This window comes from Phyllostomus hastatus, unplaced genomic scaffold (genome assembly GCF_019186645.2).
Source record: "Phyllostomus hastatus isolate PE091 unplaced genomic scaffold, TTU_PhHast_1.1 phas_contig_159, whole genome shotgun sequence".
NCBI classification, from domain to species: Eukaryota; Metazoa; Chordata; class Mammalia; order Chiroptera; family Phyllostomidae; genus Phyllostomus; species Phyllostomus hastatus.
In genome coordinates this window covers 41,740,736-41,764,636 of record NW_025333640.1, presented here as the reverse complement: position 1 = coordinate 41,764,636, position 23,901 = coordinate 41,740,736, and the positions used below count along the sequence as shown (strand labels likewise).

Sequence of the window (23,901 nt, the reverse complement as noted above, 5' to 3'; positions counted from 1 at the left end):
TTACTGTCAACAATGGTGTCATGCTGTGTAACCAAAGACTACAGACCAGATATATGACAGTGATCCCATTAGGTTATGACAAAGCCGAACAACTCCTACACAGCAGCTGCCTTACAGTGGCAGTGCATTAGTCACCTTTGTGGTGAAGCTGGTGTAAACAAACCTGCCTCGCTGCCTGTCCCATAAAAGCACAGCACATACACTTGTGTGCAGTACAGAATGCTTGATGATGACGATCAAGCATGCTACTCATTGATGCATTTACTACATGGACAACAATAAAGGGGGTTCTATAGACAGTAACCTCCCACAGTGGTCTGACCATAAATCCGTAACTGGGCGGGTCAGGATGGGCAGTCCCGCCCTCGGCCTAGACTTCCTTTAGTGAAAGCTTTTAAGCCAACGCTGTCCATTGTTCCTGTGAGTGGCGGTCACACTCCTGCAAAATGCCAGGAGTGGGCCCCCCACATGGCATAGGAACCCTCAATAAGGCACATGATCTTCTTAACTGTCCTGTAATCCATTCCTGCTTTGCCTTCTCCCCACTCTATGTAATTTTCCTACTTCCCTCAATTTCAAATGCATAAAAGGAAATGAACAATTGTTATTCTCAGGAGCATTTGAGCTCTTGCTCCCCAGCTCATGTCATCAGTTTGCCTTAAACTCTTATGAAACTTCTCCATGGGTTTGTACACTTCTTATGTGGTCACTATGCTACAGGGTGGGGCAAGAGTAGGTTTATAGTCATCTGTATGGAAAACAATATAATAATAAATAATAATGCAAGAATAAACTCTGTGTTTCACATGCCCACAACTGCAAACCTACTTTTGCCCCACCCTGTATACTTTTTATCATTATTTTAGAATGTACTATTTCCATTTCTAAAAAGTTTGGTGTAAAACAGTATGCCATGTTATGCTGGCAGCAGCCTCATGTATCTTATATAACTGCATCTCTTGGTGCAGTATTTATTTTCTCTACTGCTTGATTTTTGTGTTGTTTTGTAAACTTGGTATAGCCTAAGTATACAGCCTGTATAAACTCCACAGTAGTGGGCAGTCATGACCTGGCCTTCACACTCACTCACCACTCACTCCCTGACTCACCCAGACCAATGTTCAGTCCTGCAAGCTCTACTCACGGTAAGCACCTGTACAGGTGCACCATTTTTATCTTTTGCACCATATTTTTGCTTTACTCTTTCTATGTTTAGGTACACAAGTACCTACTGTTGTGTTATAGTTGCCTACAGTATTCAGTGCAAAAACATACTGCACAGGTTTGTAGCCCAGGAGCAGTAGGCTACACCTTACAGCCCAGGTGTGCAGTGGGCTGGACCATCTGGGCTGTATAATTATATTCCATGACTTTCACCCAATGACAAAATCACCTAGATCCCTTAATGTCACATTTCTCTTAACACACTTCTGTCGTTCAATGATGCATGACTGTACTCCCTCCAGGAGTCCTCTTCCTCATCTGTAAAACTGAGTTAAAACATCCCTCCCAGTTAGGGAGTTTCTCTCTGCTAATTCTGCTTAACTAAGAGCAGAGCACAGTGCAACTAATTCTTTAAAATTTAGCCCTGGCCAGATGGCTCAGCTGGTTGGAGCATCGTCCCTGCATACACAAGGTTGCCTGCAGGTGCAATCCCTGGTCAAGGCACATACCTAGGTTACCAGTTCAACCTACTGATCAATGTTCCTCTCTCACATCCATGTTTCTCTCTCTCTCTTCCATCCTCTCTCACCAAAATTAACAAACATATCCTCAGGTCAGAATTTTAAAAAATAAATAAACACATAAACTACATTAAAAAAATTAAGCATATATTACAATAAAGATAAGATTCAAATTTGGTTTGAAAAATTGCATGGTTAATTCCAATAACCTCTTATATCAGCTTGGTGATTAACACATTTCTAGAAAAAAATAAGTAGCTGAACTCAGTTTATTATAATCTATCCACATTCAAGTTCTCATCACTTTCTAAATATCTGCATTTGTTACCAGACTTCATTGAATTTGGTGTCAGTTCTTTCTGCCAGTAGGTTAGCTTTAAAAAAAAAGTATTTTTTTTTAATTACAGAAGTATTAAATGACCACTGTCGAAAAATTGAGGGGTATAAAAAATCTCAAAGCGACAATCTTGAGGTAATTATTGCTAATATTTTTATATTTACCATAGCATTTTTATTTTCCCCTAGGAATATATGAATGTAAGAATAAATGTATATGTGTATGTAAGATGTATATGCTTTATCTTAAACATGATTTGGAACCCATTATATATTATTTCTACCTTGATTTTTTTATCCAACATTATTCTGCAGCATTTTGTGATGTTATTAAAGTTTTTTCAAAACCATTTCTGATGGTAACATAATATTGTAAGAATACACCAACGAATTAACTATTCTTTCAATTGTTGAGCATTTACTTTGTTTCTTTCTCTTGGTAAATATTTCCAAAGGATTTTTCAGAGCTTTACTATCCCCAGCAATTCAGAATACTACTTCACCGTACTCTTGTAAGGACTGAACATTTGAATTGTAAATTTTTGTCAACCTGACAAGTGAATAATGAGTTTTAATTTGCATTGTTTTGATTAGTGAAGTAAATTTTTTGAAAAAGATTTATTTTATTCTCACTTGAGAGGGAGGGGAAGAGAGAAAGAGAGAAACAGCAACGTGAGAGACAATCACGGATGGGCGGCCTCCTGTACGTGCCCCAGCCGGGAATCCAGCCCACCACCTGGGAATGTGCCCCTGACTGGGAATCCAACCAGCAACCTTTCATTTACTGGACGATGGCTCCAACCAACTGAGCCATGCCAGCCAGGGCATTGAAGCCAATTTTTTAATGTTTTAATCATTTGCATTGATTCCAAGGATCATTCATGACTTTAACTGAGACCAGATTTACTTTTAAAGGTTTGTAAGAATGCCTATTGGAAAACGTGTTCATCTAGTGCATATAGTTGCCTTTTTAAAAATTAGGCTTTTCATTTTGAAATAATTGTGGTATCACAGTCAGTTGTAAAAAATAATAGAGAGAAGTCTCCTGTACTCTTTACCCTGTTTTCCCCAACGTGACAGCCTGGAAAACTATAGCGCAGTATCACAAATAGGATATTGACATTGAGTCAACCAAGATACAGGTTTTCCACCACCGCAAAGGTCCAGCCCCATTCCTGGATCCTTTCTTTACAACGTCGTCACTTCTGGGATTTCCCGGTCAGGTCAAGGTCCAACCAAACAAACATCCATTCCCCGGAATCCAGCGGGTCCCAGGGTGGTGGCTGCCTAACCAGAAGCTGTCGGAAATGACGTCAGACAAATTGCCGGAGGAGGCGGGGCCTCCGTGGGAGATCGCCCTATCCGAACCCGGTGAAGCTGGAGGCGTGGCTGAAGTGGCTGCGAGACGCCGAGCCGGGCCCTCGGGGGCGTGGCCTGGGCGTTCGGGGCGGGGCCTGGCAACCTTTGGCAGCGAGGGCGGCCCCTAGCGCTGGGCTGAGAGCTGAAGCGCGCGCGGCGCCATGCGGACCGACGGCGGGGCGAGAGGCCGCACCCCGGCCCTCCGTCCTCGAGCAGCCGTCACCGGGAGACCACGGGCATAGTCATCGCCTTTGTTCCAGCCGCGCCCCCCACGCCGCCCGGCCTTGCCGGCCCGCCGTGGGTCCCGGCGCACGTCGGCTCGCGCGGCGCGGATGCGGCTGTGGGCTGGGCCTGGAGCGGGCGGAGGAGGCGCTGGCGGCCGCGATGGGCAACTGCTGCTGGACCCAGTGCTTCGGCTGGCTCCGCAGGGACGCGGGGCGGCTGCCGCGCGGCGGAGGGTAAGCCGGGCCCTTGCCGCAGCCGCGGGATCGGGGATCGGCCGCTGCCGTGTGGCCTCGCGGGCGTCAAAGCCGGGGCCCGGGGAGCACCTGGGGGAGGCACCCCCGCGCCCTTCTAGCCTCCCGCCCGGTGGGCGCGTCCTCGGTGGTGAGGCCTCCAGGGTGGGCGCGGGACCGGCCCCCCAGCGCAGGACACGCCCTGCGGGAGCGTCCCTGCGTTCTCCGCCCGGGCGCAGCAATGACACTGGCCGCCCGCGTGGGCGCCGCGGAGGGCCCTCGGGTGCAGCCACCTGGTTGCGGGCGGAGCGACGCCGCGACCGAGGACTTGGCCTCGCGAGGTCTCCGCTGTCGTTCAGCTTCTCGGTTCCTGTAGCGGAGGCCTTGCGCAGCCTTTTCTCGTGAATTTTTTGGAACTTGGAGAGGCCCGGAGCTCTGTAACCCCAGGGAAGCCTGTCCGTACAGTTACCGAATATCATTAGTCAATTGTGTGCTTTTTATTTTACAGGGTGTGGAAAAGGTTAGAACAAAGTCCATGGGAATTAGCTTTGCTATTATTAATAAATATATCCCAGGAATTCACACTTAGAATTGAAACTATGCCAAGCCACTTTGAGAAATAAGGCCTTTTCAGTTTCTAGAACAGATCACGAAGTTATCAGGATCTGGCCCATTTAACCAACATTATTAGGTCATAAGGTTGTTCAGCATCAGCAAATGGAAGCCAAATGGTTTATAATTTGGATCCTGGGCCTCTGGAGTCATCAGGCACATTTCGGGGGCTTCCCTGTGTCCCTCAAATGGGAGGGCACATCACTGGATCTGTCTGTAACCGCAGGTAGGAACTGTAATGTTGCATCTGTGCCCTTCTGCTTGTGCGCAGAACTCCTTGAACAAACAAGCCTTGTTGAGGCAACGAGAGCTTGTGGGCTGTGGACATGGGCATCTAGAATCATATGATGCGCTCAGGCCGGGCAGCTCGTCCCGATACACCGAGGTGCCATTGGATCCCTGGCCAGAGTGTGCACTAGAACTGACCAATGAGTGCACCAGTAAGTGGAACAACAAATCGACGTTTCTCTCTCACCCTCCTGTGCTCCCTCCAAACTCAATCAATAAAAAAGAAATAAAATATGATGTTGTATTGATCTGTTTCTTTTAATCCGTAAACATAGGTTTGTACAAGTTCCCTTACTTGAATGTCTGGATAAAATTATTGTTCTACATTCATTTTAATATTATTTTAGGAGTTTCTAGTAAACATGTAGGCACAGGTGAATGTGTAATTGTTATTTACAGAATAAGGTTAAGTTTTACCTGTTTTTTTCCCACCTGATAGGGTTTTTTTTTCCAGCTATAGATAGCTAACTAATAGTTCATCTAAGGGCAAAAAAATTAGGGGTAATCATAAAAACTTGATGTAATTTATATTTGTCTCATAGCTCATGGCTCTTTATTTTGTAGACAGATATTTGGTTGCCATTATTTCTCAGTGCATTATCTTGTACTTTGTCACTGGAGTATCTTGTATATAGATCAACAACTTGGTTCTTGATTCTGTGTGATGAACCATTCTTTCCTTGAAACCATGCACTTAACCTCTGCCACACCACTTTTATCTTCTTCAGAATTTTTTAAATGGTATTTACAGAGAGAGAAACATCAATTTATTGTTCCATTTATTTATGCATTCACTGAATGATTCTTGTATTTGCCCTGACCGGGGGTTGAGCCAGCAACCTTGGTGCATGGCGATGACTCTAACCAACTGAGCTGCCTGGCCAGGGTCACTTTTATCTTCCTTGACATTCTTATCCTATCCGTCTGTTAAATTTGGCATTTTCCTCTGTCTTTCCTTTGTTTAGTTCCCTCCACATATGCCTCTACTCCTGAAGAAATTTCATCCATTACTATGATTTCAATCACCACCACTTCCAAATCTTATGTCTTCTGAGCAGATCTCTTTTACAAAGGCTCAGCGCTACATCTGACTACTGAAGAGATAAACTTGGACGTGCCAAGTTTCGTTAAGTCAGCCTATCTAAACTATCTAATGTCTGTGTATCAGTAAGTATCTGAAATAGTGCATTTTTCTTTCCCCCTGGAGGAAAAAGATTTCTTCTTTCTCTGCTCAGTGTATTCTCTAATTCCCTCAACAGCTTCACTCAGTCTTCTAAGACACCAACTTCATCATCCTTTCCCTCTCCCTTATGAGCTATTTAATTTCTCCCTAACACATGCTGAACCTGGTTCCTTCTGCTGTACTTCCCCCTCAGGGATCATCTTTCCCATGGCTGTCCACTGGCTTCGGGGCTGCAGCTCGTACTCCAGCGCCTATCCCTAATGTCACGGGAGCTTGGCTTCCTGGACCCCACTCGGGATCATGCCACCCCGGCTTTACAGCTTCCTGTGCATCCAGCTCCTAAGGCTGAATTGCCCACCTTTCTTCCCGGGACGGGGTGAACTGTGGTAGTCAGGTGTGCAGCATGAGGTCTACATAGTCAGGATTATATGCAGTTTGCTTTGGGTAAAGAGTGTAATCTCACTTTTTGTTCTTTCATTCAGAAAGGCATGTCCATACACATCAGTGAGAACAACATTAAAAGAAAAACACTGAATCTATTCTAATTTTACACTCATTCTGAAACCTTCGTATTTCAACTTTCTTGATAAATGATAACCTTCCAACTGAGAGTAGTATCCAGTTTAAATTAGTAACAGGATAATCTAACCTTATTCTGTTGTACCAGCCTAGTCATGTTTTCCTTAGACTACAGCACTGACATTGAGGACTTTGCTCCCTGAGCACGAGTTAGGCCGCACGGGGCAGGGAGGGCCCGTCTGTGAATCAGTGGTCTCCGTCGCTCTCTCCCCTGCACACCCTCAGTATCCCGTCTCCTTGCAGACTGGGCTCCTTCCAGCGCCTTTATGTGTGATAGTTCTTTTCTTGTCTCAGGGAACTCTTATCTGTAAAGATTAACCTTCCCTATGGAGCCTGTTACAATACCCTGAGACAATCATATCTCCCTGAGGAAACAATATTTTACACAGGTTTAAATCTACTCTGTATCAGGGATTGACAAACACTTTTTATAAAGGGTCAGATAATTAGGTTTTGCAGGTCAGAAAGTTGCAGCTACTCAAGGTTGCATGCTTTAGCACCGGAGCAGCTGAGACAATATTCAAGTAAATGAATGTGACTGTTCCGATAAGATTGGATTTACGGAAATGGGCACTGGGCCAGGTCTGGGCCATGGACCATGGCTCACTGCCTCCTGGTCTACACCACGATTCGGGGGTATGTTTTATCTCTTTCTTCATGTAAAGTCCAGGGTGGCTTTAGAGAACTTTAGACTAGTAGAAAGAGGGAAAATCCACTGTTATTTTCTTAAAATCATTGTTCTTGCAGTGTTTTTGGTTCAGCAGTTCAGCTATCATCATAACTAATGTACCTGAGTATTCATGCAAGGGGAGCTTCCTGTCCAGGAATCCTGACACATTAGGAGCCCTTAGGTGGAAGAAATACCAGTCACTCCAGCCCTGCTGGTGACCCCACCTCCCTGGCAGAAAGGAGCCAGGGTTGAAACGACTTCTGACGAGAGCGCGAGAAGGAAGTGGCAACGCAGGACTGCGTCTGACCCTCAGGAAGACAGAAATCATGGCTGCAGAAGAAACGCATAACTTCAACACAGGCGCCGAGGATGCCCAGACTGTTAAAGCCTGGGCTGTCCTTGGTTCAAGGGAACCAGGAGAGGTCACCAGGAGCCCAGACCAGTGCTTAGAGACCAAGGCTGGGACCGCCCACCCCCCCCCCCCCCAGTTAGGACGTGCGGGTGTGAGAGTCAGACAGTGAGGAAGGCTGATGAGAAACACAGATTCATCTGCAGTAGGGTGTTGGAGACGCGGAACCCTCAGAAAAATGAACCAGTGGGTCCCAGAAATGTCTGAAATGTCACTGTGGCAGATGACAGACTGCAGCTGTCCTGCTGGGCACCTCGTGAGCAGGCGGGGTTCCTCGGGGAAGACAGTGATGCCGGGGACAGGGTGGCCGCAGGGAGAGAGGAGACCCAAAGGATTCACTCCATGAAAGAAGCCACCGGCAGAGTCTCCTGGGCTGCTCGGGGCCATGAGGATAGGACCCTGGGCACGACACTCGTTCACAGGGTCACCTGGAGTCAGGGCCAGCTGAGTGGCACAGGGCACACGGGGTGTGGGGAGGGTAGGGAGGAGTCCTTTCCATCAATTTTGGCAGCTGTAAGGAGAGCCACATGATGAGTGAAAGTCACAGTCTCCTGGTCCTTCCCACAATAAAGCAGTCCGAGTGGCTTGTCCTGGACTGACATGCACACTGAGTACGGTGTGGACGTGTCTGCGGAGCAGACATGACAAAGATGCTTGCTTGACTACATGTAAGTTTTACTACTAGGAGCAGAAGAGAATGATTTTTTAAAATGTCAGCTTCACTGAGGTATAATTGAGAAAACTGTATACATCATGCAGGGAAAGATTAAAATTAAAGGCATTACTTGGCCCCCACGGGAAACATTACTGTAACAGACTACGTGGTTGATGTGTATATGTGTTACTATCTCTCTTCCCAAGCGTGGGCTTTGGAAGAGAAGCAGCAGCACCTGGCTTTGGGTAAACATGGTCTCACCGTCCAGGGACCACCACTGTCAGCATATTGGCATTAATCCTTTTAGATTTCTGTCATTTTTCATATGTTTAACAAAAGTTGGAAGATACGCTTATCATAAGCATTTACTACATCAGTATTTTAACAAGGTAGTTTTCTTGATACAGTAAAAATAATGAGATGTATTTTTAAATTTACCTGTATTCTGTTTTATGTAGTAAATGTAGTAAATTATTTTATTACAGCTTTAGTAAATATTAGTACCAACATAAAAAATTGTTTGACTAAACACTTAAACTCATAACTAGGTTTAAAAGTCTGGACTATTTATATTCCTAGGTAAATTTGCTGGTTTATTTTTATAAATATAAGGTACTAATATGTTAAAGAATTTAAGGTACTGTTGAGGAAATGTTTTTATTCCATTATATTAATTCATTTTAGGATTAAATTTGATTTTAAAGTTGTTTTTCTGCTTTTCTTCCCAGATCCAAATATTTTAGAACATGCTCAAGAGGCGAGCATTTAACTATAGAGGTGAGTGGAGTCGCTGGTTTGACTGGACGCAAATGCCTCTGGGGGGCGTTTTTCAACAGGGGGAGAAGGGTCGGGACCTGGATGCTGTGTGGACCATCTTATTTCTGTGTTACTGGTGCTAATGAAAGGGAAAGACTTGAAGTGCTGGTGGAAAGGGAAGTAGGGAGAAGTTGACAGAATATCCAGGTCCTGAAAATAAAAACCAGAAGTTAGTTTTTTTTAAAAAATCACAAACCAACATAAAAAATAAGTTGCAGATCATAATTTCAAACAGTTTTAAGTAACCCCTTTAGGTTCCTATATTTTCTGAACCTTTCATTGTTTTCCTGATCTTGAGACAACAAACCAATATTAACAAGAAAACCCTTTTTTCTTTCAAGTGATTATTTATTAAATTAAAATTCAAATATTTCAATAGTAATGACTTTCATTAGGTAATTTTATGTACTGTTCATCACATTATGATCAAATTGTTTGCATTCCTATCTCTAGGAAGACACTGTATTGGGAGCAGTGCTGCTATTTAGTAGATTTTCCATGAATATCTACATGAATGACTAGATAAATAGAAATGTTACAAGAGAAATTCTTGTTCAGGTATCTTTTTCAGTCCCTGGTGTTTTTTTTTTTTGTTTGTTTGTTTGTTTGTTTGTTTTTAGTAATTTTCCTTCTTACGACATTAAATTATTCTGAATTCAAGTGGAAAATTCTGGCAGTGTGGGTTTAAACATCTGTGTGAAATACCTGATTCAGGGGAAAGTTTGTTTATCAGTTTCTGATTTATGTGGGAACTTGCTGTAATTCTCCCTTTTGTTTTTCGTGTAAAGTCACAAATCAAAGATAGCAGCTTGTCTTGGCTCTCTTCTAGGGCTGTTAAATATACATCAAACGAACTGATGTATAAAAAGAGACTTTAAAGAAATATACGAAGATACATTATTTTTTAGGTGAAAATGTGACATTATTATTTGTCACATTTACACAGATCTTTCTCCTAACACTTGCTTTCTTGTTCTTTCAGTTTGAGAATCTAGTAGAAAGTGATGAAGTAAGTATTTCCACAGTAGTGTACAATTCACATTGTTTTCTTTACTCATCTAATTAGTTTTAACAATTAATTAGTTTTTAAATAACATTTACTTAATTTTATTTTATTTTAGAATTTTATCTTTTGAGTTTATTTTTACTGTTTAGTTATTTCCTTCTTTTACTAATTAGTTTTAGCAAGTAATTCAGAATTACTTATAATTATAGTTCTATCTCCTATAAAACATATATTTGCAATTTTATATGTAGTTCTATATGTCAGTTATGTATATTATACATATCAGCTATATAAAACAGGTTTTAAAAGCATTCTTTAGAACTCAAGGAACTTTAACAAGAGATGTTTCTAACCTGTTGCCATTAGGTAGGTAAAATTCCTCAACAGTCCAGAGTAGACCTATTTTTTAACCATAGTTTTAATGGATTTCTGAGGGTGGAATTTATACATATTCATTCTACTATCAGTTTCTGATTTTTGCCATTATCTTGTTTTTTTTTAAAAACGCTCACCTGAGGATATGTCCATTGATTTTTAGAGAGAGGCAGGGGAGGCAGGGGAGAGGAAGAGAGAAACATGGATCAGTTGCCCCCATGGGCACCCAAACCGGGGATCAGACCCGCAACCCTGGCATGCCAGGCCGACGCTGAAGCCAGCCCAGCCATCTGGGCAGGACCATACTGCTTTTTAAAGGAATCTATGGCTCCGTGTGTTTTCCTGAGGTGCTTTCCTAAGGTGCCTGTTGGGTTAAGGTGTTTTTTTTTCTGTTTTTGTGAACCAGGCTCCTTCTCTGGCATGTCATATTTTGTGTTTGGTCTGGTTGAACTATTGTGTAGTGCTGTTTCCTAGATTCATTAGACCATTTAGAATTTTATTTCTACTGTTACTGTGTCACATATTTTAGTTGTCTGATGTGAGTAACATATTTGTATAAGACAGACACATGAACCCAAATCAGTCTTGAAATTAGTTACGGTTTGCCTGGAGGCAAAATGCTGCAAGTAATTTCATATCCTGTAACAGACAACGAGAACAGCTGATTCTCACTCGCGGCAGTTAGGTTTCATCAAGTCCCTGTGGTGCTGGAGTGGAGACTTCCGGAACTCACTCTGAGAGGACAAACAGAATTCGGTTCCTGTGTGCTCCTGCTCACAGCATTTCCATCTTTTGATCATTGTATAAACTTGTTTTATGTTCCCGTTTGACACCTTATTTTGATCTGTGTTATTGGGTCACTAATAATATTTTGAACTCGCAGCCAACAGCACTGCAACTCAGCCTGTCTAACACATGTATTTTCTCCATAAGAGAAATGTCACAGCTTTCTTGTGCTGAGGAACATTAGACAGCACCTCAGCACTGTGCATGGGGTCATTTTAAACAGTGAAATCATCAATAAAAGCATACAGCTGCAAGAAATGTGGTGTGCGTGAAATGGCCCGTAGAAAGAACACAGCACGAGAGCTGAGACAAGGCGAAACGCTGTGTGCTCTACCTCTGCCAGGCCACGCAGGCGGGCAGCGCCAGCGTCTGCTGCTCCGTGCTGGTCTCCCAGGGACCCTCAGCGTGCAGGAGGCGCTGGCTGTGAGGCTGCTAACACACCCTCCCTGGTCGGTGAATTTGCACACACAGAACTGGTAGTGATGAGGGCACAGGGGACGTGTCTGGTACGAGCTGACCCCGGATGTTCACTGGGTACAGGATAAATATTTGTAAGAAAAATTAAGAAATATCCTGCATTTTGTTTTCATATAATTAAGCTAGATATTAAATGAAATTTTGCCTTTCCAAAACAGTAACATTTTAAAGCTTTTCATTTAAACATTTATGCATTAAACTTGTTTACTGTGTGAAAAATAGATAAGTGCGAATGTTTTGATTACATAAAATTTGTGTTGGCTTACTTAAAATAGAATTCAGCTAATTAAAATTTTTAATTGTTTAATTAATTTTTTGCACAGGGGGAAAGCCCAGGAAGCAGTCATAGGTAAGGTTTGTCTGTCTGTCTGTCTAACTTCTGCTGAAACTGCAGAAGCTCTCCAAGAACTGGGCTCTGTCGTCAGTTTGCTTTGAACACTTCCCATGTCAGACCCCGACCTTTCTCCTCCTGGGAGACTGAGGCAAATAAACATGCCTCAGAAGATTGTCTTGAGCCTTAAACGATTGAATGTGCAGAGTGCCTCACTGCTTTCCTCTTGAACCTGAGTTGTTCCTAGGTTGCTAATGTGTTTTTTTGGTTAATAAAAAACCATTTACATTTTCTTTAATTTTTTAACTTTATCTCCTTTCACTTTCTTATGACATTCTAAACCTCATTTTACTAATTACAGGTTTTTAGATATCTTTCTGTAGTAACTAGAACCACAGTACTACCTGTGACTGCCTGTGCCAGAACTACTAGAAATGCAGCAGGGGGAGCTGCCGTGACGGCCGAGAAAAGGGGGGACGTGCGCAGAGGGCGGGAAAGGAAGCACAGGAGCTCAGAGCAGAGCGGGGAGCTGGCCTGCTGAGGCTCCAGCTTTGCCACGTCCTGGGTGCTGACGTGGAACTGTCTTCCCTTACTCCCCTCACACATATGACCTCTGCGTCGACAAGGTTGCTGCGAGGAGTAAAATTAGTTAGCGTACACGAAGCACCAAGAAGAGAGTGTGGCACATGCTAAGTGCTGGGTGTGCTGTTGATACTGGACATCCAGTTGCTGGAATCTGGGCTGAAAGGGGATGAAAGAAAGAGCAGTAGCAGGAGGTAGACCTAGGTCAGATGAAGGATTTCCTTTCCTTCCCACTGAAGAGAGGTGGAAGCAGGTCGAGAGTGGGCTGAGGGTGCAGGCTGGCAGGCGGAGCAGCACAGAGTTTCCGGGTGGGGTGGGGACAGTTCCATTGTGAAAGCGTCAGGAGTGGGCCTGGAGCAGAGGCCTCGGCAGGCTGAGGATTCTGCCTGGGGAGAGGGCAGACTCAGTAAGAGGGTGGCAGAATTCAAAGGACTTGGTGATGCATGCTCCCCATTTCCCAGAGTGGGGTGAGATTGGCTTTAGAGAGAACAGAGTTTGACTGAGGAACTCAGGGATTGTGTGACAATTCTGAAGGTTGGGGTAGGGTGTGAGAGGCACTTGGCCGTGAACAAGGAAGGGTTGTTGCTGGGGGCTAAGGGCTGAACGTGCAAGGACTTTCTCTGACACTTCTCAGCAGAAGGGGTGAGTCCCACCCCTGGTCAGAGTGAGTCAGCGGGGCGAGGGAGGCGTCACAACAGGGGCACAGGAATGCGGCGTGTCGTGAGAAGGCCAGCACCCACACTGGCTGGGGGGACGTGGGCCAGCACGTGGTCGGGACGGGCAGCCTGGGACACTGTGTGGCGAACACTCGGGGAGGCGGTCAGAGGGCTGCGGCAGAGCCAGAGTGAGGTGGAGCTGACACGTCTTCAAAGATGGTTGTAGTTAAAAATGCTCTGTAACACGTCATCTTACTCAGCTTTCTACCAGAATATAGCAAGGGTTAGAATGTCTGCTTTTCACTCTAATGAAGTTATACATCCAATTGCGTCAATACATTTTTATAGTAAATTGTCAGAATTTCACTGGTTTTCTGAGTGTTTTATTTGGACTCAGTCATCAGAAGTTTTCTTTTTCACCCTCATTTTTGTGTAGGCCTCTCACTGAGGAAGAAATTGTTGACTTGAAAGAGAGGCATTATGACTCTATTGCTGAAAAACAGAAAGATCTTGATATGAAAATTCAAAAAGAGGTAAAAAATCTTTTATGTCGCTTTAAATGTTATTATAAAGGGTCTGTTTATAGGGGAAAGTTGTCATTAAATAATATATTGCATACAAAGTCATTGGACCTCTAGACATACACAGATAAAATTATTTAAAAGTTAAAAATGATTGCAGCCTTTTATAATTTGTTTCAGTTTAGGTTAATTAATGTCAGCAATCATATGTAGCCAAAAATGAAGAGAATACATTCCCCTAAGAAAAAAGTCTTAACTTAGAAGAAGGGACTCTCGTGCACCTTTGTATTTAAAACCAATTTTTAAAAATTACTGTTTCACAATAAGTGTGCTTTTTTTAAAAGTCTTTGTTTCAGATAAATTTGTTCTTAGTAAGTGAAGCTAGCACTTCTTATAATCCTAAATGTTGTAATTATAATATATTCACAAAATGGCCTATGATTATAATAGATGATCTATAACAGCTAATAATATTAGCTTAAAGAAAAATAACTTTGTTTAAAATTTGATGCTTAACTTTTTAAAAAAATATTTATTTACTTATTTTTAGAGAGAGGAGAAGGGAGGGAGAAAGAGGGAGAGAAACATTAATTTGCATTTGCCTCTCACACACCCTGTGCTGGGGATGTGGCCCACAACCCAGGCCTGTGCCCTGACTGGGAGTTGAACCGATGACCCTTTGGTTTGCAGGCCAGCACTCAATCCACTGAGCCACACCAGCCAGGTTGATGCTTAACTTTCATTTGAAAGGCAATAGATTATCACTAAAGTAGTCTGCATTCTATTAGAAGGACAAGAACTTAACTTTGAAAAGTGATTTTTTGAACAACTTGATAGTAAGACAATTCAGGAGACCTGGAATGACGAGACATGACCCCTGGAAGCCCCTTTAGTTCACTTTGGTCGATGGTGACGCGATGGGCTGTCTGAGGCCCAGAACCCTTCACCTGGTCAGGTGACAGGTGTTGGAACGATTGTTGAGAATTTCTGAGAAAGAAGCAATTTCATATTTATGCAGATTAGATGCTGCTATGTCAGAATTTCAGTTTCTAAAGAATTCTGTAATATGATTGATTTCATTTTAGTTATTTTGTAAAAGGAGAAATAGAAATGAGAAATCACAAAAATTTCAATTCCATTATGCTTTGTAGAGATCAATTTTTTAATAATTTATTTTTTGCTTTATAAATAGGAACATTTTATTTCTAGAGCAGTTAGACAGGTTCTGCTTTTGTTAATCCTTACTGTTTTGTTCATGCACAGTTAGCCTTACAAGAGGAGAAGTTAAGACTAGAAGAAGAGGCTTCATACGCTGCCCAGCGTGAAGCAGCCAGGGCAGCCATGCAGCGAAGGCGCGAGGAGGTGAGGGAGACCAGCCCCCACGGGGCTGCTCGCTCCTGCTTTTCCCTGACAGCTGAGTGGGCACTTCCCTGCCCCCTAGAGCCAAGGACTTTCTGTTTGACAAGTGTATTCACGCCCAAATCTTCAGGAATTTAAGGGCAAATTAGTTGAACTTTTAACAGCTGGAAATAACATCAAATTACATCCTTGATTCTGAATACTCTTGCCTTAGATTAGCAGACACTAACTCTTATTTATCCCAAAGATCAATTTCAGTTTTCTACAATCCAGTATTCTTTTGGAAAAATAAATGTACTCTTAGAAACAGGGCAAAAATGGCCTTTGTAAGTTTAATTTTGTTCATTTTTTTTAAACAAGTCCTTTAATTGCTAGAATTTCTTACACTTCCCGGAGTCGGGTAAGCTGGGCATCTTGCCCCACAGGGATGTTCCGTATTTCTCATCTTTATTCTTGTGTCTTTGGGAGGCTGGGAGTTTGGGTCTTGAGAAATCTTTGGCCCCTTATCAGAGAAGGCAACAGGTTTACGCATCTTTGCCCGGTGCTGATGACGTGCAGCGAGCGCGTCACAATGCCAGACAGCTTTACTAACACACGTGACAGGGCCCTGGCTAAGTGTCAGGTTTGTCCTCGGCAGTTCACAAGTTTCGCCTTCTGGGATCCTCACAACAATCCCAGGGGATGGGCAGTGTATTGAGTCCCCCGTTTCATAGACAAGGAAAACGAGCAGAGAGGTGAGGTGCCTGTTGCAGATTCTACAGCCGGCACACGGCAGGGCCAGAGTCCCGCGCCCCAGCACCTGGCCAGTGGCCCGCTCAGTACCTGCCGACGCAGTTGGCCCGTGGGAACTCTCTGCTCTCGCATGAACCGACGCAGTGCAGATCACGCCACAGTCGGCCGCTGAGACTTGGAGAAACTGAGCAGTCCTGCCTGTCCTAGGACGTGTGATTTCCTTCTGACCTGTGTCTTTTATCTCTCACTCTTGTGTGTTTCTGCAGAATAATCACATTACACGGGGGAATGATTTTTTTAAATAAATTCTAAATAGTGAGAAAGTTTAAAAATTAACTCACCTATACTAAGAAATAAAAGTACTTTTCTGGTTATAATGTAGACAACTCCTTTACTGTGATAGATTCTCTACTGCTCGCCTTTGAAAGACTGCAGGTGTCGCCTGTGCAACGTCTCTTTGGGTTCTCTGACTCTGCACTTCCCAGACTGAACCGAAACACGAGCGCGTAACGGTCGCCACAGCCTGCACACAGGCGCTCAGGCCCAGGCCAGCACCTTTGGCCTTCACCGCAGCGTTTGCTGGTCGTTTGCCAGGGCATGTCGCAGCCTCTGTAATTGGCAAATGGGGAAACAGGAAGTAAAGGACACGCCAGGGACACACAGCTAGTCGCTGACAGAGCCACGCTCTGCCCAGCCTGCTGGGCCCTGCTGCTGCGGTCACCCAGAAGGGAAGCTCTGTGCTGTCCCAGCCAGGCCCTTCTTGCCCTCATCTTTCTAGTTACCACTGGTTCCCATGTGTAATAAGAATGTTAAGTGTGTGTGTGTGTGTGTGTGTGTGTTTCTAAAGTTATTTTTTTAAAACACTGAGTATTCTGACCACTTAAGGATTATACACTGATAAATTGAGAGAAATTCTACCCATAAATATAACCGTGTAGAAGTGAACAGTGATGAATGTAAGGAAAAAGACTTCAGTAGAGTAACTTTCTAAGTTTTTCCTTCTAAACTATGAAAGAGTACATTTTTGGCATTGCACGAATGGTCTGAACCACCACATTTGTACAGCAGTGACTTTGCTCTGCTTCGTGTTTCCAAAGCAGGGAAGGCCAAGCGCCGTGCCTGGATGCCGCCCCTCCGCCGGTGCCGAGTGTCCAAGGTGACTAGCGAACACCCTTCCCTTCTGGTAGAAAATATTGTCTCTGCATGTCTGTACGCACACTCAAGTTTGCGTGTCCCTAACTAAACATGAGTGCTTCTCAAAGACCCTGTCTTGCAAGAATACTGAGACCATTTGCTTTCTTTATCTTGAAAAATGATCATCCTTTGTCCAAATGGACTGTATCGCATCTTTAAGAGTGGTCACATCTTCTGTGCAGAAAAGGATGCCGCACCCCATGGAAGGCCTGGGATAAGCTGTTCACACCCTGCCGTGTGTGTCCTTCACCCTCTCTCCTCTCACAGTAAAGCTCCTGTGCGGTCATTTTCGGTCGGAAGAGTGTTTCCTCACTGAGAGAATCTTCCCACACTTCGTTATTGTACATTGTAAAGTTATACTTGCGGCTAAGCTTTGGAGATTTGACATCAGGATTAACCAAAATCTTATTTTCAATTTATTGCTAACATTAAGAAAAGCAAGACCTATTTTCATTGAACTATTCCACTTATACAGCAATTATGAATTAGGGTGGGATAAACCATCAAGCCAAAAATGTCATGTTAATTTAAATATGCATTATGTTATATCTACTACGAATATATGAATATATAAAAAATTATCTCACTTTTAATACAGTTCCGGACCAGAAGACGACTTTGAATCTTGTTTGAGAAATGTAAAGTCACAATATGAAGTTTTTCGAGGCAGTAGTAAGTCTTTTAAAATATTCTGTGTCCATTTTAAGTCTCCTTTAGGTAAATTAGACAGATGGTAATTGGAGGTCCTGGCCCTGTTTCTGTGGAACACCCCCCTTCGGTTCATGCTGCCCAGATGTGTCAGTTAGAGTCCATAACTCAACCACATCCTCTTTCCTTTTCCAAAAGGAGTTGGACTGAAATATAGTCTCAGGCTATTTGTGTAGATTCGTATGGGGAGTCAGGGTCTCTGCTTTCCATTTCTGACCCCACCTCTCCCCCCAGGAAAAGAAAGGGGAGGTGGGGAGCCGTGCAAAGTGCATTTATTTTAAATCTTAGAAATTGACTCAGCATGAAAATGGTTTTCTCCACATTTGCAACATGAAAATGCCCAACAATACAAGCATGGTAGTGGTTCCTCTTGAAAATACAGACGTCTCTTCATTGGTTCTGTCATTTTTTCTTTTCATTTGTTTTTTGCTGCCTTTGTAATAGACTATTAAGAATAATACCAGGAGTTCATTGTACTTGAAAAGCGATAGTGCATTTACATTTGCATGTCTATTGTGTTGCTAGATGGCAAAACATAAAAACAAAAACAGAGAACAAAGAACCTATGTGTTCTGAACAAACGCACAGATGTAGTGGTTTCAGTCATCGTTTCCTGTGACAGCAAAAGGCTGAGTGACGTTTGGGGAGATGATTACTGCAGGAGAGGCGGGTGAGGGGAGGAGCACAGACACCCACGTTCACTGGCATCTGGTGTCTGTTCTAGGACTCTCGTCGGACGCCACCGTTCTGACACCAAACACAGAAAGCAGTTGTGACTTAATGACCAAAACGAAATCGACCAGTGGGAACGATGACAGCACATCCTTAGATCTAGAGTGGGAAGATGAGGAAGGTATTTTATATTCACCATGTACCTGAAATGTTTCATTTAATGTGTTAATGTATAGATATCAAGTGGGTATTTTACTGTAATTTAAACTGAAATGAATACAAGACTTAGAAAAGTCAGTATAAACATTTCTTAGACTCTTGTTGTTAGTAATTATCATTAGCTAATACATTATTTAGAAAGTTGCTTAATTTTTAATGTTTTTTAAGATTTAGAGAATTTAATTTCTCATTTTAAGGGTTTTCTAATCCAGCCCCTTGATCATCAGTAAGAAGAATTGCTGCCCCCTTGTGGGCACCCTAAAGCCAAAGTCAATTACCTTGGTATATTATAAATAAACCTACACTACAGAACCTGTAACACAGACTGAGTTTGAATTTTACCTGTATGTTCTCCTTGATGTCATACTTTAGGTAGATTTCTTTGTTTCTCTAAGATGCAGTTTGTATTCATAAAAAGAGAATAGTAAGCCTACTTTAAAGGATAATTCACTGGTGTATCCTTTCTGCCACGGAATAGGCAGTTAACAAATATTAGAACAAATGAAGGCGTGAGTATTGTGAAAATTAAATAAAATTTCTATAAAACACCAAATACAGGGTGTTGCACATAGTAAGTACTCAAAATTATAGCTAAAATGTGGATTTTTAAAGGATTTATTTATTTTTTAGAGAGGGAAGGGAGAGAGAAACATCAGTGTGTGGTTGCTGGGGGTCATGGCCTGCAACCCAGGCATGTACCCTGACTGGAAATGCAACCTGCAACACCTTGGTTTACAGCCTGTGCTCAATCCACTGAGCTACGCCAGCCAGGGCAAATGTGGATTTTTTTTAAAAAAGTCTATTCCACTGAATAAAGTCCAGGTTTTCATGTTAAGAAATAAATAATCCAAAAAGGAGGAACCAATTATAGAATGCAGGACTTTAAGAAAATTAATAAGCATTAAATTTTTCATCAAATTTTGAGAAGGAATGGACCTTAGATTGCCTCCAGTCAAAGCCATTTGTTTTATCAGTGAAGCAGCAGATACAGCAGGGACTTGAATAATTTTACCAAAGACTGCATTAACTTAAGTCTTCTTTTCATCTAAATACTGTTTCCCTAATCCTGTACTTACCTTACTGCATATTTGGTTTCCAATCAGCAGTCGCTTCCTGGCCTTTTGCCTAAGATGAAGTGTGGATTCCAGCAGACCTTAAATTGATTTTTATTTTATCATCTCGTTCCATTTGATCTGAAGCCTTTCAGTTATTTTAACTCCTGGTTTTGTCATCCATGCCCTATACTAATTAGATTTGTAGATAATATAACTTTTGAGGTCATTATTTAAATCCTTAACAGAATTATTAATTAGCTAAGTGAGGACAGAGCCCACTAGAAACTAGTAGGAACCAGCTGCCTTACTATACTACAGTATTACTATTTCTAATTATATACAAATCCACAAAATTATATTAGCATGCAGCTCATATTTTTGTCTTGTCTATAAAAATATCTTGCTCTGCTGGGTTGAGTCTGATTTTTCACAAGTGACAGATAGTGATACAAATTTAAGTGTTATTTTGTAACTGTAGGGTTTGATTCTATAAGGTCAGAAAACAAAATCACTGAATGTGTCCATGGGTATTCTCTTATTCCTGTTCTAGTCCTAGATTTTAATTCTATTACTAATGTTGATCCTACACTTACAAATTTCTCTCCTTCCTCTGCCAATACAATGACTATTTTTCCTCCAGTTTACTGGCCAAATTTATGTTCAGAAATAGGTCTAGAATAGTATTCCTGGAAACATCTCTGCTCCTTGGCGGTGGCAGAGAAGGGGAGGGCGCTGGGACTGCGGGCAGCACCCTTCATGTGGCCGGATTTCCCTGCTGCAGAGCGGAGCCGGATGACGCGCGCATAACACGCATGGCGCGCACAGAGCCTTACCGGGAACCGAGTGCAGGATGGATAGACGTGCGTAGTGTTGTCGTTATCATTAGTTACTCTCACCCCTGGGAAAGGAAACTACCATCTGGTAGGAGAGGGTTTGGCTGGTTCCGGATTTGTCCCTGTAAGACTAAGAGCTGTTGAGGCCTTCCGCCCACTCTGTTTGATTTATGGCTCTTCAGACATTTCGTCTCATCAGATGGTCATTGTTGCGTCAAAACTGTCCTTGGCTGAGGAGCAACATCATCTCTATCTAAGGCGCGCTCTAGGGGGACACGCGTCAGTTACCCTTGAGAAGGCCCCATAGTGCTGGCCCTTTAGGTTAATACACAAGTCAAGTTTGATTGTTCAATAAAAACTGTATTGTTAAGCTGGGAAGTCTTTTTTTTTTTTTTTGCAAGATTTTATTTATTTTTAGAGAGTGGGGAAGGGAGGGAGAAAGAGGAGGAGACATCGCTGTGTGGTTGCCTCTTGTGCGCCCCCTACTGGGGACCTGGCCCACAACCCAGGCATGTGCCCTGACTGGGAATTGCACCAGCCACCCTTTGGTTCCCAGGCCAGTACTTACTCCACTGAGCCACAACAGCCAGGGCAAGACTGGAAACTCTTTTAATATAGCTTTTTAATCTTCACTGAGATTTGTAATACCTTTTCCCCAATAAAGGAATGAATCGAATGCTCCCGGTGAGGGAGCGTTCTAAGACAGAGGAAGACATCCTCCGGGCAGCGCTCCATGGTCGGGGCCGGACGCCAGGGAGTCATGCTGCATCAGCCTCCGATGACTCCAACGGGCTGGAGTGGGAGAGCGACTTCGTGGGCGCCGATGTGGACGACAATGGCAATTCCGAGTACTCTGGGTTTGTGAACCCTGTCCTAGAACTCTCCGACTCCAGCGCAAAGCAGCCCGGTGCAGATCGGCGGAAGCGAGAGGGTGAGGTCCTGTGACCCTGCTCAGCGGCACAGACCCAGTGCCGACCCAGGCCGGCAGTTCCAGGGGGGCAGGGTCTGTGTTGGAGATGCTGTTGGAAAGGCTCGGAGTGCCGGCTGTGTCGGAGTGCTTCAGAATTAAGTGCAATTCATCATCTGCCTTCTGTTGTCCAAAAACAAGGGAATGGTTCTGTCATGTTATCAATTGCATTTATTTTAACTCCTTTGTAGGATTCTTGTTTAATATTTGTAGATTTTCATTTTTAAAATAACTTTAATAGTTTGACTTAGTGTGTTTTCGTAAGCTTATTTCAGTAGCTAACTGAAAACATTGAGGCATTTTGTGTTACTGCTCAGCAGACCTGAGAGAGCATGAGGATGGACCGCCAGATTCAGAGTTAGAATAGTGGATTTTTTCCAACACTATTTATTCCTACCACTGGTTTAAATTTGATTGTCTCATAGTAACCACAATTAATTTTAGTAGCTGACCTTAAAGAAATGCTCAAGTATCATTTTTTCTACACTTGCTGTGCATCCAAGACTGATAATGTTGATTTAGTCTGAAACAAAAGATATGATACGACAAACTAAGCTTTCAGAGTTTGAACAGTTAAAGCTGGTAATCAGAAGTAATATCGAAGAAAATAAATAGACTTAGGTTTTTCACTTCCTTTTACATGCACTATAAATGAATACTGACTTTAAGTTTGTTGATAAATTAAATTTGTAGTTGTCATTTTTTAAAATTTTGTATTTCCAATGATTGGTCTTAGAAAGATTTTACACAGAACATATTCTTTGTGCATGGTTTGGTAAGAAAGGAAACCTTAAAAGGTAATACGGGTATTTCAAAGTAAATAAAATCCTTTCTGGTGTGAAAGGATTTGTTGATTTTTATTGTTTTCCTTTGCCTTGTAATACAAGGCACATTAATGGGATAGAACTGAATATATCAATATATGTAACTACTTTTTGTGATATACAACAAACTCTTCTCTGAAGTTAGGTATCAGTTTCAAAGGCCAAGGACATAAGACACTCCCTAATTGCTTGTCTTGATTTTGCTGAGGATTGATGTGATTTCAGGAAGCAAACTCTTAATTTTTGCCTTCGTGTTTCTTTTCTTGCAACAGTGGCAGTGCATGTTCCCAACGGTGTAGAAGGGTCAGGTGTACATAGTAACTTACAGTCCTGGCTGTACTTAAGAAAAACCACATGGTCCTTTCCACAGCTGAACTGCTAGGCAATGACACCTACAGTTTCATCTCTTTTTAGCTCATAGAAATAAATATGACACTTCAAATATGAAAACATTTTAGATAATGCTATTGTTTATGTCTGTCTTAAAATTTAAGTTGTAACTATGTCATGGGAAATATTTTCAAGGTAATTTGTATTCCCAGTGCCTGTGCTATGCTTTTTAAAGTTTGTATACATCAGATGTATATTTTTGGTTTGCCATAAGCTACTATTGTAATTTTTTTGGCATTTTGTTCATAAAGAATTTTTTGAAGGAATGGTAACTTCTCAAGGATTGTGAATAAACACATTTTTACATTTAAAAACATTTTTTTATTACTACTTGCTTTATTCCAGACATGCAATAATTCTGACATACATAATTGTTTTATTAAATGTGCTAAGAAAAAAAGGAGATAATTAGGAAAGCAGGCTGGGACTAAACTTGAGGATGTGTGTATTTTAGCAGACAAGAAAAGGATTTTATTAAAAAGATTTTATTTTTAGAGAGAGGGGAAGAGAGGGAGAGAGGGGGAGAGAAACATCAGTGTGTGGTTGCCTCTCCCACACCTCCGACTGGGGACCTGGCCTGTAACCCAGATATGTGCCCTGACCTGGCGACCTGGGAATCAACTGGCGACCCTTTGCTTTGTGGACAATGCCTAACCCACTGAGCCACACCAGCCAGGGTAGAAACGATATTACTTTCTTTACATATTGATAAAAACACTAGAAATGACATTGATTTATCCAGAGAATACATATCAAAGAATCTGCAGTGTCTGGTAGGGTGATGGGGATGTGGCAGCAAAAAGACACCAAGCTTCTGCTCTTTAGTTTACATTCTGGTGACAGACAATAACAAGTGAACATACACATAGAAAATCACAGAAATATGCAAGATGATAGGATAAAGGGTAGCAAGGGGCCCAAAGACTGGTGTTGGTAAGCCAGGAGTCTTCTCTGAGGAGATGCAATTTGAACTGAGATGCTGTTGGGCAGGAGTTGGCCCAGCCCAGCCCAGTTAGGGGGCCTGTGCAGCGAGAGGTGAGCACAGGGACCAGCGGGCACAGGGTGAGGCAGGAGCGTATGGCCTGTTCTGAGCGTGGAAAGACCACTCAGGGCGGGTCTGAGTCTGTGTGGACTAGGAGGCCGGCATGCAGAGTGAGCACATTGGCA

At 42.7% G+C, this 23,901-nt stretch overlaps 1 protein-coding gene across 4 annotated transcripts; it reads left to right on the top strand.

The window, feature by feature from the left end:
• Positions 1-3,460: 3,460 nt before the first annotated feature.
• Positions 3,461-23,048, top strand: AP1AR (adaptor related protein complex 1 associated regulatory protein). 4 transcript variants are annotated; one of them, XM_045831493.1, is made up of 10 exons: positions 3,464-3,838; positions 8,960-9,008; positions 10,030-10,056; positions 12,015-12,040; positions 13,697-13,793; positions 15,045-15,143; positions 16,973-17,028; positions 17,665-17,738; positions 18,499-18,627; positions 21,218-23,048. In XM_045831493.1, the coding sequence occupies exons 1-10, from the start codon at positions 3,765-3,767 to the stop codon at positions 21,496-21,498; spliced, it is 912 nt and encodes a 303-aa protein (XP_045687449.1). In that variant the 5' UTR covers positions 3,464-3,764; the 3' UTR covers positions 21,499-23,048. The 4 variants fall into 4 exon arrangements, with proteins under 4 accessions (XP_045687451.1, XP_045687450.1, XP_045687449.1 ...); XM_045831492.1 differs by having other exon boundaries at positions 16,970-17,028; XM_045831495.1 differs by lacking the exon at positions 15,045-15,143 and having other exon boundaries at positions 3,461-3,838.
• Positions 23,049-23,901: the final 853 nt, after the last annotated feature.

Bases quoted from the DNA above. Each gene is read 5' to 3' on its own strand.
- AP1AR (XM_045831492.1), top strand. From the start codon at position 3,765: ATGGGCAACTGCTGCTGGACCCAGTGCTTCGGCTGGCTCCGCAGGGAC. The intron at 12,041-13,696 runs GTAAGGTTTGTC...ATTTTTGTGTAG, and splicing joins AGCCCAGGAAGCAGTCATAG to GCCTCTCACTGAGGAAGAAA. The intron at 15,144-16,969 runs GTGAGGGAGACC...GTGTTTCCAAAG, and splicing joins TGCAGCGAAGGCGCGAGGAG to CAGGGAAGGCCAAGCGCCGT.